Consider the following 13772-nt stretch of genomic DNA (forward strand, 5'->3'; position numbering starts at 1 on the left):
AATCAGTACCCACAGAAAGGTTCCACTCCAGGAAAAGATGACCTCTGCCTTGAGAACAAATTGAAATTTTTCCTACCAATATTGAGGTGTTTTTTTTACTCACCCAGAAGTTATCCAGAAGACAAGGAATAAAGCAAAAATATAATTAATATTTAAAAGTATAGGTCTTTTGCTCCATTTGTTTCAGAGAATGATCTTGATAAACGTCATCAATCTTCCTCTCTTCTGGTAGCATTGTTTCTTTCCAGGCTTTAATGGTTGCTTTTCACTCTGTGTTTTAATAATCAGGGGAATCTTAATAGTTAAGTCTCTCTCCTATCCCAGCTTCAGACAGAGGAAGGAATATGATTAGCCTGGTTGGAGCCAGGAAGGCAGGAATTTCACAGTTAATAACTTCTCCATTGTTTTTTCAAGGGCCCTTGATATTCTGTGATTGACACCGAGGTTGTTTCCCTCTCCCCCTTTGCCCTCAGGACTCAGGAACCCCCAGGTGGGCAGCAGGCTGAGGGGCAAGGGGGGAACCTGGCACTTGTTTGTATATATGACCAAAATGTTTTTGGGAGGTGAGAGGAAGTGTTGGAACAGTGTGTTTGATGCTGTGTGGGGCTGCTCTAAAGAAAACAGAATAAACCAGAGGGCAGCATTGCATGTGTGGAGTTAGAAAGGTCACAAATTCTATAAGTCTGCAATTTAGGCCATTTGAGTTACAAAGAAAGAAAATGCAGTTTGTAACAGGATAAAGCTGTGAAGTGCAGACATTTATGTACTAATTTTCTGTGAGAAGTCAACATTCAGTATTAAGAATTAGTAAGTAGCCATTATTAAGAATGTGCTAGTGATACATAATAATTTCAGAAGTAGCAATATTTGACTTTTGCACGGAATTCCTGCAGACAGACGTATGGGCTTTCAGCTTTTATCCTTTACAGCTCCCTAAACATGTTCCAGTAGAACCAGGGTGACTCTGAGCCTCGGGAGGGAGCAGAGTCTGCTGTGGTGAGCTCCATGGAGGTGATGGATGGGCTCCTGGACACCTTGGCTTGCACATCGAGGACTTTGTGTGCACTTGGTGCCTGGTCAGCTCTAGAGGGTCACTTTGGGGACCTGAGGAGCAGAGTAACAAAACAGAACATGCCAAGTTCTATTTCCTGTGCAGAGCAGTGGTTAAAGGAGTCTGGAAGATGGGGGGAGCTGCAGTGTGAGGAGATTGTTGACTGCTCAGCCAGCATGTGTCTAATCAGAGTTAATAAATTTGACTCAATGCAGGTATTGCCAGAGCTGATATGACTCCTGGAGAGCCTCTCTGCACAGTTCTTCAGCTTCCAGGAGGCTTTATTAGTCTGGGCTCCATGCTGTGCACATCCAGAGCTGCTTCTGATCCAGCACTGGAGCTAATCTGTTCGTGGCATTCCATGATTATGCATCATCCTGCCCAGTGCTCCGAGTTCCTGGAATACTTTGCAGGTCTTATTAACTGTAGAGCATCCAGTTTGGAATACACTGGAGACTGAGCAGCTGCATTCCCATCCAGCAGTCCCAGGTCACACAGTGTGGAGCAGATCTTGGCTGGCTCTGTGCCCCAGGTTCCTCCCTGCCCTGGGTGTGTCTGGGTGCTGTGGATGGTCCTGGCTGCAGGGCTGCTGTGCTCCCAGCCTGAGGGAAGAGCCCAGTTCCAAGGGTTTCTTTTTCTGCTGCATTCCTAGTCTGAACAGTCCCACGAATTTAGTTTGATAATGACATTTTTTTAAAGTTGTAGTCTACTGTTCAGATTCACAAAACTGATCTGACATTCCTCCATGATGTAGCCAGTTACAGCTGCAAAACTGGCTTGGATTTAAATTAATTTTCCAGGTATGTCCTGATGTTGTTTCTATTTTAAGTCACTAATTTAAAATCAGGAATATCTATATTTGTTAATAAAGTACAGTCCCAGGAATAACATCCACAGAATCATTTCACAAACTTCTGGCTCATTTTGTTTATGAACTTTTTGCAGACTGTTTTTATTTCACTGTTCTATGGCTTCACCCTTTCCAAGATACTTGTTACAAAATCAAAAATACTGCTGTCATTACAATTGGGCAGCTGACAGGATTTAGATTGATGCAGTAATGGGATGCTGACAGGTCTAGGCAAGCAGGGGGCATTTCTGTTCCTCTCTGAGGGTCACTGGGTGTGGAGAGGGGCTGCACATCCCTCAGTGTGCCCAGGTGTGCTTTGCAGCTCTCCTGAGGCTCAGCTCCATCCCTGTGCTGGCATTCCCAAGGTTTGCTCCACCTTGCACTGGAAGTTTCCCTCTGTCCCAGAACTGACACTGAGAGGTGAGGATAAACCCCAGTTCTTGTCAAATGATGTGTTAGGAACCCTTCCACTGCATTTCATCCGTGTTTGGCTCCTCTTTGTCAAACCAGAGGAAACAGTGCTTACAAATGGCCATTCAGAACATTTGGTCTTTTCATTAAATAATCTTTAAACATGTCTCTGTCTCTTTTTTTTTGAATTTAAAAACATCCTGTCTGGTACTTTGATACTTCTGTATTGAGGACTTTCTTAATGGCCTTTCTGCCAAGCCCAGGAAGAGAAATAAGAGGTGTAATTGGGATTTTTTCTAGGCTATTGGTGGCTTTCTGACACATAATAAATAGGGGCATGTTAAATGTATCCTACATCAAGTATGTCTAAGTTTCTACGAGGTGATCTATTCTTATATTTCAGTAAGTGTTGCAGTAGAAGTTATAATACAGTGGGTGATGTTCAACAGAAACAACCCCCTGTTCATTCCCATAGCTCCCCTGAGAATCAAACTATGAGTAAACTGACTTCTGGTGGAAGTTTAAACTTGAAATAAATCTTAGGAAGTGGTGGAAGGCTTAGAGAGTCCCATAGCTTGAGACAAGACATGGATTGACACTTGTCTTCAAGTGTTTGGTGTTACAGGAATTTGCTTCATTATCAGTTAGTAACATAACCTGGCTTTAGAGAGCTGCAGACTCTGGTTTGTGGCAGAAATAAAGCTCACCTGAAGCTTCTGCAGGATGGAATCTCTGCAGGAGCACTGACCAGCAGTGCTGGGACAGTTTGAAATCAAGTTTACATAAGTTAAAAGAAAGGCAGAATTTCATCGAGTTCTTGGCCTTGATACACAAATTCATTTTGCTTTCTGCTGCAGTGTAAGAAGCATTTAATTTATAACAATATCATATAACAATATTAATTAAATTTAGACCCATACGAAATGTTTAGTGCTAGTGAAGAGCAGCTCGCAGTGTGAGCTCTGCAAGGGTCCTTGTGTGGATGTTACTTCATGGAATGTTTGAAACAAAATCAATATGGAGGTTGAGATATTAAAATGATTAGGAGAATTAAAAAGGGCAGCTGAGAACTCGGTCCCTTTGCTATCACAGTTGGGAGAGTGTTGGCCCATATAAATAATAGGAAAACATATAAGATATTCAATCTTCTGGATTAATTTGATAGTAAATTGGAGAAAACTCCTCAATGTTAGGTTTTTTCCCCCATCTGGGTTGCTTGTGTCACTGCAAGTTGTAAAAATTTCGCTTCTCAGTGAAACATTTGCTAACCTGGAAATACGATTTCTTGTTACTACATATATTTCCTTGTCTGCTTGTTGGTGTGAAACCTCCTGCTCTAGAAATTTAATCTGATTTTGATTAGCTTCTTTGGCTTAGAACAATAAGCATAAGCTCAGCATTTGTGAAATCCTTGCAAGTAGAGAAAATAACCTTAAAACATATTCCAAAACATATTCCTGGGGTGTTGCTTTGAGATGAGTCAGATGACTTTGGGTTGACAGTGCATAATTATGTGTACATTGTGAGATCTGAAATGATAATCAGACACAGGAATAAACATTTGACACCGTGTGTAATAGATGCATTTCACTGGCACCCTTGCATTTTGGATGATAAATAAGTTGATTTTGTTCAGGGTGTCTCAATAACTAGTGGTGGCCTTGGTGAAGGAGGATGGATGAGGAGTGCTAAGCCCTGCATAAGTCTTTTTTTTGGTCATATTTCATCCTGTTATTCTAAAATATAAACGTGATTAACTGAAGCAATGACTCTGATGAGGGCTAAGTAGCACATTGCCATCAACCTTGAATTAAATGAAATTGTTTACTTCGGTATAAAATTGTAAAATGTCACGTGGGTGTAAGGGAATCCAGTTTCAAATCTTCCCATGTATCTTCTCAAATGCAAAACTAGCATCTCTCATATTCTTTAAAGTTTTATTTGCTGCTTTGTCCATTTATCTCAGAAGTATCATTGAGTAGTTGGTAGAAGCTGCAGGAAGTAACTTCAGCAGATACAAATATTGGTTCTCATGTGGTGTGTGCAGTGCACAGTGCTCAGCTCTGGGAGCCTGCAGATGCAGCCTTTGATCTGTTCTAGGTGTCAGAAAGAGAAGTTAAAATTCCCCTCTCCTCCATCACCCCTTTGTCTCACAAGACACGTTCATATGGTGGCCATGTGAAAACTCTGCCATATGAAACCCCACAATGTTAGTTTGATCTCAGGAAGGCCTTTCAATTCCAAAAATTCTTGAATTCTGATAGTGAAATTACTCAGAGAACTGGAAAGCAGATATGGGGTGCTAAGCAGCAGTGGGTTTATAAAAGTTCCAGGTGTCTTTGGAGATCAAAACTTCAGCAGAAAGAGATCTGCTATGAAAGTTAACCTGGAAGGTGGATTGGGAGCAAAGGGGGCACAAAGGCTCATAGATGAACTTAGAGAACAGCTCAGCTGCCCCATTAGGCAGTGGGGTTGTTTGTAATTAGCTCAGGTCAACTCCTTATGCAAATAGCATTCATTAGCACTGTGAGAGCAGGCGACTGTTTTCATTGAAAAAGAATTGAAGAACAGGATTGTGTCTTACAAGCAGAAGTGCTTGCAGATTTTGCAGGGCTGTCACACATTTTATGGAGAGGAGGCTCATGCTTTTTATAGTTACAGGGCTGGAATAGCCTGGAATGGTTGTTTGCTAAAAAACTGGCAAGTTGTCACCAGAGTAAAAACTTGTATAGTGAGAGAGTAAAAGGGACTAATGTATAAACACTAATCTGTTCTCTAAAATGTTCCTGGAAGAATCTTCAGGATTAATATTCTATTTCAAATCACCATGTAGTCATCTGGTTACCCATATGTTCATATTTTCTACAACAGTGCTCAGGTTTTCCAAGTGAAGTTTCAAGAAAATTCTTTTTAAAAAGAAATTATGTATACTACAGAAATAATAGCTAATCTGGGAATAATCTTGGTTGGTCAAGTTACTGAATTTACTGTGCCTACATTTTTTGAAGAAGAATGAAAATCCAGATTTCTGCCAGTAGTGTTCCTGAAGCAGAGTGAACTGAGTATATGATTCTCAGTAGGCATCCAGAGGAAAATGTAAAAGTTATGTTTTTGTACTCATCCATATTAAAACTTTGTGGTGCCTGTCCCTTGGCTCCCCACCTTGTGGATGTGGGCAGGTGCTCTGCAAGTGACACAGTTTGGCTCCTGTATGAATAAAATGCACAAAGCATCCAATGGCAAATTCATAACATGAGGTTTAATGCAATGGGAGCTTCATGTGTTTATGCATAACAGAATAAACTTCTTCAATTGGAAGATAATCTAATCTATTTTTTTTTTATTCTTATTATAACTGTTTAGGCGTCTGAACAAGAATAAATTGCAAGTTCTTCCCGAGCTGCTTTTCCAGAACACACAGAAGTTAACCAGGCTGTAAGTATAATGTGATCTATTTTTCTGTGGTGTGTTTCTATTTTATGTTCCTTATTGTGCAGATTCATGTTTGTGTTTTGACTGCAGCGAGAGGTTTAATTTCTGTGATATTAAACTGCCAGTTAGTAAGGGTTTTTTAGGGGATGTGTTATGTTTGCCTGTGTGTAGCTGTAATTTGGTAGAGCATAAATATTAGAGGGAAGAGAAACCACAGAATTTTTGTGTTCCTCATCTATTCACCAGGGTGATGTCAAGGTGACTTATTTTGAACTCTGTAGAGCTACAGGAACCATGGAATGTGTCAGGTTCATGTGTCTGGTTCAGGCTAGATGTCCACAAAGAGAGAGTGCATATACTTACTTTAAAATAATGGAGGTAGCTACAAATTGTTTAGTTTGGAAAATTACCTTTTCAAATGAGTCAAGGCTTTGCCAGATAGACCAGCAAAGTTATGGCTGCTGCCTCGTCAGGCAGGAAGAGGAGAAATAATGCAGAATAATTTTTTCTTTGAAATACAAAAACTGTGTTATAAAATGTTTAGATGGCATCAAGGCCCAATTCAACAGCAAGAGAAGGATATCATGAACTTGGCCTTATTTGTTTTTGGTGGGAGGAGGGAGAGGGTGGTAGAACAATAACTGGATGATTTGCAAAATATATGTTTTTTTAATGTGTATAAAAATAAAATGGATGAGCAGGTGCCTGTGTAGTTACTATCAAAAGAGAGTCACCTGCCTTTTCAAAGGAGTAGTCAAAAACTGTTTGAAATAATTTTCTGGATCCTGCCAAAGTTAAACATGTGATCCACGCTGGCTTCTGAAATTTGGTAAAACTGGTCTTTTAATGCTTGAGTTCTTTTATGGAAAATCAGATCCTAAGACTTGTGATTTGGTTAGTGAAATTGTGAAGTTAATACAGGGTGGCTGAAAAAGTTCTCCATTCCTGTGGGGTTTTGATAATTGTTTTAATGCATCAATGTGCAACCAAACCATTTAGACAGTAAATTTTTCTTCCTGTGGAAATACAAATCACATGGTGATAGTGCAGATTATTTTTGGAATCAGATTACTTTAAAGAAGTAGGATCTTGGTTTATGTTTAAAAGAGGCAAGCTGAACAGTGCTGTGCAACAAGTGATACTGAAATTTTGGAGAAATTCTCTAATGAACTTCTTTTGCTCATAAAAATCTGTGCAAGTCACTGCCATTATTCTGCAAATGTAAAAATATATATTAAAATATAAGCTATAGATGTGTTTTAGTCTTAAAATCTACTTGGAAAAATCTTTGTTGGACTGGTTTTGCAAGCTTTGTCATGACTTTTGAATTCACTAGGATATATCTGCTGAATGGATGTGCTTGAGCTGAACAATTTGGTTGCATTTCCTAATGTTCTTTGCATGGTTTTGAAATTTTGCTTCTTAAAACTCAACTTGAGTACAAAGTGTGAGCTGGGACATGGTTGCAGATACCTTAATCTGGTTTCTGGAAGGTGCCAGCTGTATTGATTTGTTAGAAGAGTTGCTTTATGTGGGTTGGTTGTCTAAGGACATGATGATGCTTTCCAGAGAAAAGCTTTTATAGAGTTTACCTGGATCTCTACAAATTCCAGCTTAACATGTTGAAAATTGCTCTGTGAGTGGTCTCATTGTACCTGGGTGTCACAAGAGGAACTCTCTGGTAATTTGTGGTTTCAGTGGAATGCTGTGTTGATAACTTGTGTGCATCTGTCCTCAGGAACCTGCAAAGAGCTGAAGTGAAGGTAGCTGAGGCTGCCCAGTCCCACAGAGTGTGTTTTCCAGCAGGTCATGTAATCATGACACATTATAGCCCTTAACAGCAAGGGCAATAATTTTGCTTTTAGAATATAAAGATTGTAATAAAGTTCCATAGAATGGAGTGATTAATCTGAAGGCTGTGCTCTGCAATGCCTCCCAACGGGTGCTGTCGGAACATTTGTCTTTATTCACTGACATTCATTCAGCCTTGCTTACTGTTGAGCAGTGCATTAGATACATCACTTTAACACTGTTTGTCAGAAGAAACTCGCTTTTTCTTTTGAAGATACAAGTGTTCTATAAATACAGTGTGTATTATAAGCAAATAAATCTTAGCTCAAGTGAACTGTTACAGTTCCAAGTGTAGTTTGGTTGTGTGTTTTTCCATCATGGGATAAGAATGAAACATTTGCTTCTTACTAGAATTCGTAAAAATACACCCATACATATATATGGTTGCTCTCTATTGTTTCTTGCTGTCTTGGTCCCACTGCTGGTAGATTCAGAGCTGTTGTTTGTTGCTTCTGCTCTGCCTTGTCTGAATCCAGCAGTGCCCCTCTGCTCTCAGATCCTCGAGTGGAGGGGCAGTGGTGCCTGCATTCCTCCCTGCAGCTGCTCTGACCCAGCCTCTCCAGAAGAAAGCAGAGCTGAGAAAGTGATGAAAGGGCATAAAAGCAGTGAAACAAAAATCTATAAGACAGGCTGAGGTAGATTCTGTGGAATTTACGAGCAGTGAATTTAAATGAACATTAAAAAGTGTAGATAACACTGGTCTTAATTTTAATTTTCCATGGTATAGCTATAGTACTTCTGCTGCCATATTTTCCAGCTCTTGACTCTAAATTACTCAGACATTACTCCATTATTTTCTCCTTAATAATTATAATCCTCATAAAACAGTTCAAAAGTAAAGTATTTTAATTTTGTAAACTTGCTACAGCTCAAACAATGCAAAATTTTCAAGAACTAAATATTTCAATTCCTTAACAATTATAATCCTCATAAAACAGAAAGTTCAAAAGTATTTTAATTTTGTAAACTTGCTACAGCTCAAACAATGCAAAATTTTCAAGAACTAAATATTTCAATGCAGTATGTCCAGATTGTAAGATTTGGGTTTATTCATTGGACTGAAGAGCTTCTAGTCTTGTCCATGGAGGAAACAGAGATGAATTCTGTGATTCTGAAGCTGCCCTCTCCAGCAGGCATGCAGTGAATGTAACAGTCCATGGCATTGTTAATGAAGGTAGGAGCTAGACTTTTTTCTAAGATAAAGTGAAATAGAAAGATGACATTCCAAGTTTGGTTGCTTCATGAGACTGTGGAAATTGAGCATATTTACTATCATGGCTAAAATGTGGTAGAGATGGAGTGACTGAGCTGCTTAAACATGAAGGAACTTTGTGTGCTGGAGCGTCTGGGGGAGGACCTGTTAATGTTTCAGGAGTAGTTAAAGGCTGAAAAAGCTTTTTCTGCATGTTCTGTCAGCCAGGCTGAACCCAGGGCTTTGCTGGAGGAGCCAGTTTTGTTCCTGTTGCTTGGTATCAGCACAATCCCTTCAGCCCTGCTGCTGGTGGCAGTCACAATGTAGGACCTGGCTTCATGTCAGTGATGTGCTTGAAAAGCTGCAGGACAAACCTGGGGGTTCTCGTGCTGCTCCCTGTGCACGTGGATTGGGACAGCAGTGCTGATGTCCCTGATGTCCCTAGGTCATGCATGGTGCATTTCCACTGCAATCCCCTTTCTGACAACTACTGAAATTGAATTCAGAATATTTCTCAGATTATAACCTCAACCCTCACTTCAACTCCAGGTACCTTTGGCTTTTTTTTCTCCAAGCCTCTCCTAAATTCTGAGCTTCAGGATATCCTTGCATCTTTTACAGGGCTGGTTGGGCTTCGTTGTCACATCTGGTTGATATTACCAGCAGGAATATATATAGTGAAATAAACCTGAAATGGAATGTGAGGCGTCCCACAAAACGAGTTTCTCATAAGGCTTTGAGCCTTTTCTTCTAGAAAGAGTGGCTTTGAGACTCATGGATTTTGTTTGCTTTGGTTTAGATAAGGGTTTTAAGTTTAAGTTGGATGGTGAATGAGCCCTTGATTGGATTCTCTAGTGGAAATGTTTCTCATTGCTCTGTTGCCTTCACTGCCTAGGTTTTAAAGCTTCTCAACTGTTTTATCTGGGATAATTGTCTAATAATTCAAAATGCAGGCACTTTTAATGAGAAAACTGAATCAAGGAAAAGACATTTTTAATGAATTGAGAAATAAAAGCATGAAAGATAATTTTTTTAATAGTTTCAGATACTTACTAATATCTATCCATAAAGGAACAGGTATCTTTAATACAGGTGATGAAATGCACTGGAAAAGGTATAATAAAATGAAACATGTAATTTAACAGCTATGAAACTAGGTTTTAATTCTAAGTCAATTATTTTCTTATAACCAAAACAACTTGTGAAATTTATCTGCAAAGGCTATAAGCAAAGATTTGTGCCTGCTGGAATTCTGTTTCCTTTGTGTGCAAAGCTGGAGTACAAAATGGTTTTAGTGCATCTGCTTTTCACTAAAAAACAAGTATTCTAGGGGTCCATGAGGTACTTATTTATCTTTGAAAGCCAAAGGGGGTAACAAGCTCATTTTCCCACAAACACCCTGTCATGTAAGAATATATTTGTTTCATTGTTGAAGCTTCTATACCTCAGGCTAGCTGCTAAGTAGTCATGGTAAAGCCCCTTTGTGTGTGTGAAAAAACCTCTTAGAAGGGCTCTAAACTCAAGTCTTGCAGTGAGAATTAATGCCTCTACCAAATTTATAGCCATGGACCATTTGTTGGGTCTATTTACTTTTAATGAACTATCTTAGCTGTCTCTTGACTGAGCAAACCAGGCTCTGGAAACTTAGATACTGAAATCTGACACCAAAGTATCAGGATGGTGGAAGCATCCATTAGACTCTGAAATGAATTTGTTTACTTTTTGAGTACTATCAGAATCTGGATTTTATTCCAAGAATGATTGTCTTAGTGTGGGAGCAGAGCCCTGTGATCCTGAGCTGAGACAATTTGGGTCTATGGCTGGGTGTACCCAATACCTTTGGTTTTAAATTTTCTAGTCGTGATTTCCCAATGTTTTATCATATTCATTTAGAGTTATTTCAAAAGTAGGCTTAAGTGGCACAATCAGCAGCACGGAGAGATTGTAGACAAGTTATTTGTTTTAATGAAATGGCATTTTCTCTCAGTATCAGGAACAGCCATTCAGTAATGAGTTTCTTGCTGTTAACATGGTGTAAGTATTTGTAGCACTGTGAGATTTGTCAGAGCTGGATCAGTGGGATGCTTATTTCTTGTCTAGTGAAATATTTTGAAAGTTGATTGATAGATGGGTGAAATAGTGAGTAGGTACTTGCAGCACACAACACAAATTCTGTGAGTAGCCTCAAAAGGAGGCAATATTCAGTTTTAGCAGAATCCCAGAACGGCTGAGGCTGTGTGCAGGGCTGCCCCTGGCAGGACACTGGTGCCCAGAGCTGCTCTGTCACTGCTCTTCTCAGCTGGGCAGGGAGAGAGAATAAAATGAAAGGCTTGTGGGGTGAGATCAGAGCAGGGAGAGATGTCTGACCAGTGCAGTTTACAACCTCAACCCTCTCTTCAACTCCAGGTACTTTGGCTTTTTTCTTCAAGCCTCTCCTAAATACTTCAGGATATCCTTGAATCTTTTACAGGGCTGGTTGGGCTTTGTTGTCAGTCTGCAAAGCAGACCTGACTCGGGGATATTAACTTCATTGACAATGAAATCACAGCAAGGCAGTATTTTTATTTTTAGAAATTGCTATTATTTGCCATCTCTTTCCTTGACTTGTTCTCTTCCTTACGATATCAGTGTGTGTGCAGTGTGTGTATTTGATTTTGTGTAAGTGGTTTCCTTGGATAATTCCTGGTAGGAGCAGCTGGATCTATTTAGTTAGTGCTCTAGTTAAGAAGCTGCCCTGGTTGGATGTAAATATGAAGGTGGTGTCACCTTCCCTGTGGGACACTGCTGTGCTGCAGTGCCCAGGGGAGTCAGTGCCTCCTGCCTGGGGCTGGATGAGTGCAGTGTGTGTTAGATTTTCCCAGTGTTTGCTTTCCTCTGATGCCTGTGCAGCTCAGATGTTTATTGTAGCCAGGGGTTTGTTGCACATGGGGCTGTGATTTGCCCAGGAACTGCTGCTGGAAGCCCTCTGAGAAGTGTCACTTGTACCCTCCCCTCTCCAACCCCATCCTCAGCCAGCTCAGCCCACCAAACCACAGCTCCTGGTTAAACTCAGCCTCTTTCATCTTGTGGGTGTCATTAGAAGCTGTGCTTGGAAAAGCAACCAGATCATACATTTTCTTAGTGTCCTCTTTGTTTCTCTGTTTGTTCTCCTTCTAGAAAGAAAGCTCTCCCAGCCTGCTGCCTCAGAGCTCCATTATCGTTTCCCATTAAAGCAGGATCCTGACAATTCAATTGTTGCAGGAGTTTGAGTTAGGGTGTTGCCATGACAAAAGAGCTTGGGCTTGTAACAGGGTGTTTTTGTGGTTTCATCCACATCCAATAATTGTAGTTTTACTGTGTATAGATCACAGCAGCTCTTTTCAGAAGACAGTAAATAATTACAGTAAGTGTTTGCTGGTCTCTGGGGTGCACTTCTGGCTTGGGAAAGATGTGCATTAGGTCAGGGGCTTGTGCTGTAGATAGCTGGATGATATTTACACCATTTATCAAGCTGAAGTCATTCTAGATCTTCTTTTGGGCTCTGCTTGTAAATAATGTATTTAACCATTTTTTAAAATAAATTACACAGCAATTTTATTTGAAGAGTCTAAGGATCTTCTGTCTGTCTAAATTAGGGCAGAAGAATAATTAAAAATATAAAATATTTTAAACTTATTCTTATTTTGAGAGTAGAAAACAAAGGAAAACATTTTGAAAAGCCAGAAGGCTTCTTCCTCAGTGCTGCTTTTTTCTCCTGTGTGAAGTTGGTTATTTGAAATGATAGTCTGCAGATGTCTTGTTTCCCCTCTTAAGGGAAACAGGCACGACTGGGGAGGAAAGGGTGTTTTCTGTGAAAATTACTGCTGGGTTTTAGTGGCGTCTCCCTTCTAAGGAGGGTTCTATTGCCAACTTCTGTGATCAGGTCATCTTATTGCAAAGCTATTTAAGGGAGTTTGTGGCAAAGGATTATACATTTCCAGAAGAAATGCCACACATGCAGATTAAGCATAAGTCTGCTTTGGAAATAAGTTGTTTTACTCTGTTAGCTGGGTAACTACTGCCTTGCATTTCCAGTGTTTTTTCCTTTACTACTTGAAGGGTGACATCTTTTCATTGATATTCAGCTCAAGAAATCAGGAGGCTCCAAATTAGTGGGATTAATTTAATTATTTGATAATTATTTGCTAGCCTTAGCCATGCTGCTGGGTGTCTGTTTTCCTGAATATTGGGGTTTTTAAAGCACTCTCAGATATATTTGAGTTTCAAACCACATGGCTTGGAGATAGAACATTAAAAATACTGTTTATATACTGTAACTAGCTGCTCAAAGCAATCTGAACTGCAAAACGCTAACACCAAGAGCAGTCCTGTGAGCTAAGTCCACTCCATGATTTTGTATCAACAGAGCCCTTGTAAGTAGTTTCTGATGCTTCTTAAAATTTGCCTTATTAGTATCAAACAAGGAATACTGAAAAATTCAGTGTTTGCTCACAATTAGACATTAATTCCCATCAGAGTTCATTCTTTTTGAGACCATCCTGGAGGTGCTTAGCAAAATCAGGCTTTTCTGAACTTCTGCAGAAGCTGCTGCTGCTTTGAGTGAGTCCCAGCAAGGGCAGCTGGGTGGGGGCTCCACAGTCAGTCAGCACACGAGGGTTCTCAGGGTGGCTGTGGGTACTCTGCCACCTCTGAGATGTGTCCTTATTAACTGCTTCTGTCTTCAGAGTGATGAGTTTAAATGGGGGAAAAACACTGACAGCTTCTGGTTACCAGGGCTTCCACACGACCGAGCTGTTATGTCTCAAAACACAGCAGTTGTGGGTGGGCATTATTGGCTTGCTGGCTTAGATTAGCCTTCAGAATTTGGGCTTTTTTTTGCTTCTGTGAGCAGCAGTCCAAGTTCTGTAGCTCCCTGGTGCTGGGTTCTGGTTCCTGGGGTTTGATTGGTGGTGGTGGCAGGGCAGGGAGCTGCTGCTGCTGCTGGTGGCCTCTGCAGGGTGGATTTG

General features: G+C 40.2%; 1 protein-coding gene across 2 annotated transcripts in view; it reads left to right on the plus strand.

The window, feature by feature from the left end:
• The window catches only part of SLIT3 (slit guidance ligand 3), a 524200-nt gene that overhangs the window by 89675 nt on the left and 420753 nt on the right, over positions 1–13772 (plus strand). For both annotated transcript variants that reach the window (XM_039701675.1, XM_039701676.1), the window contains one exon: positions 5676–5747. In XM_039701675.1, coding sequence (XP_039557609.1) covers positions 5676–5747 — 72 coding nt within the window. The remainder of the gene's footprint in view (positions 1–5675; positions 5748–13772) is intronic.

This window comes from Passer montanus, unplaced genomic scaffold (genome assembly GCF_014805655.1).
Source record: "Passer montanus isolate IOZ18808 unplaced genomic scaffold, ASM1480565v1 scaffold15, whole genome shotgun sequence".
Taxonomy (NCBI): domain Eukaryota; kingdom Metazoa; phylum Chordata; class Aves; order Passeriformes; family Passeridae; genus Passer; species Passer montanus.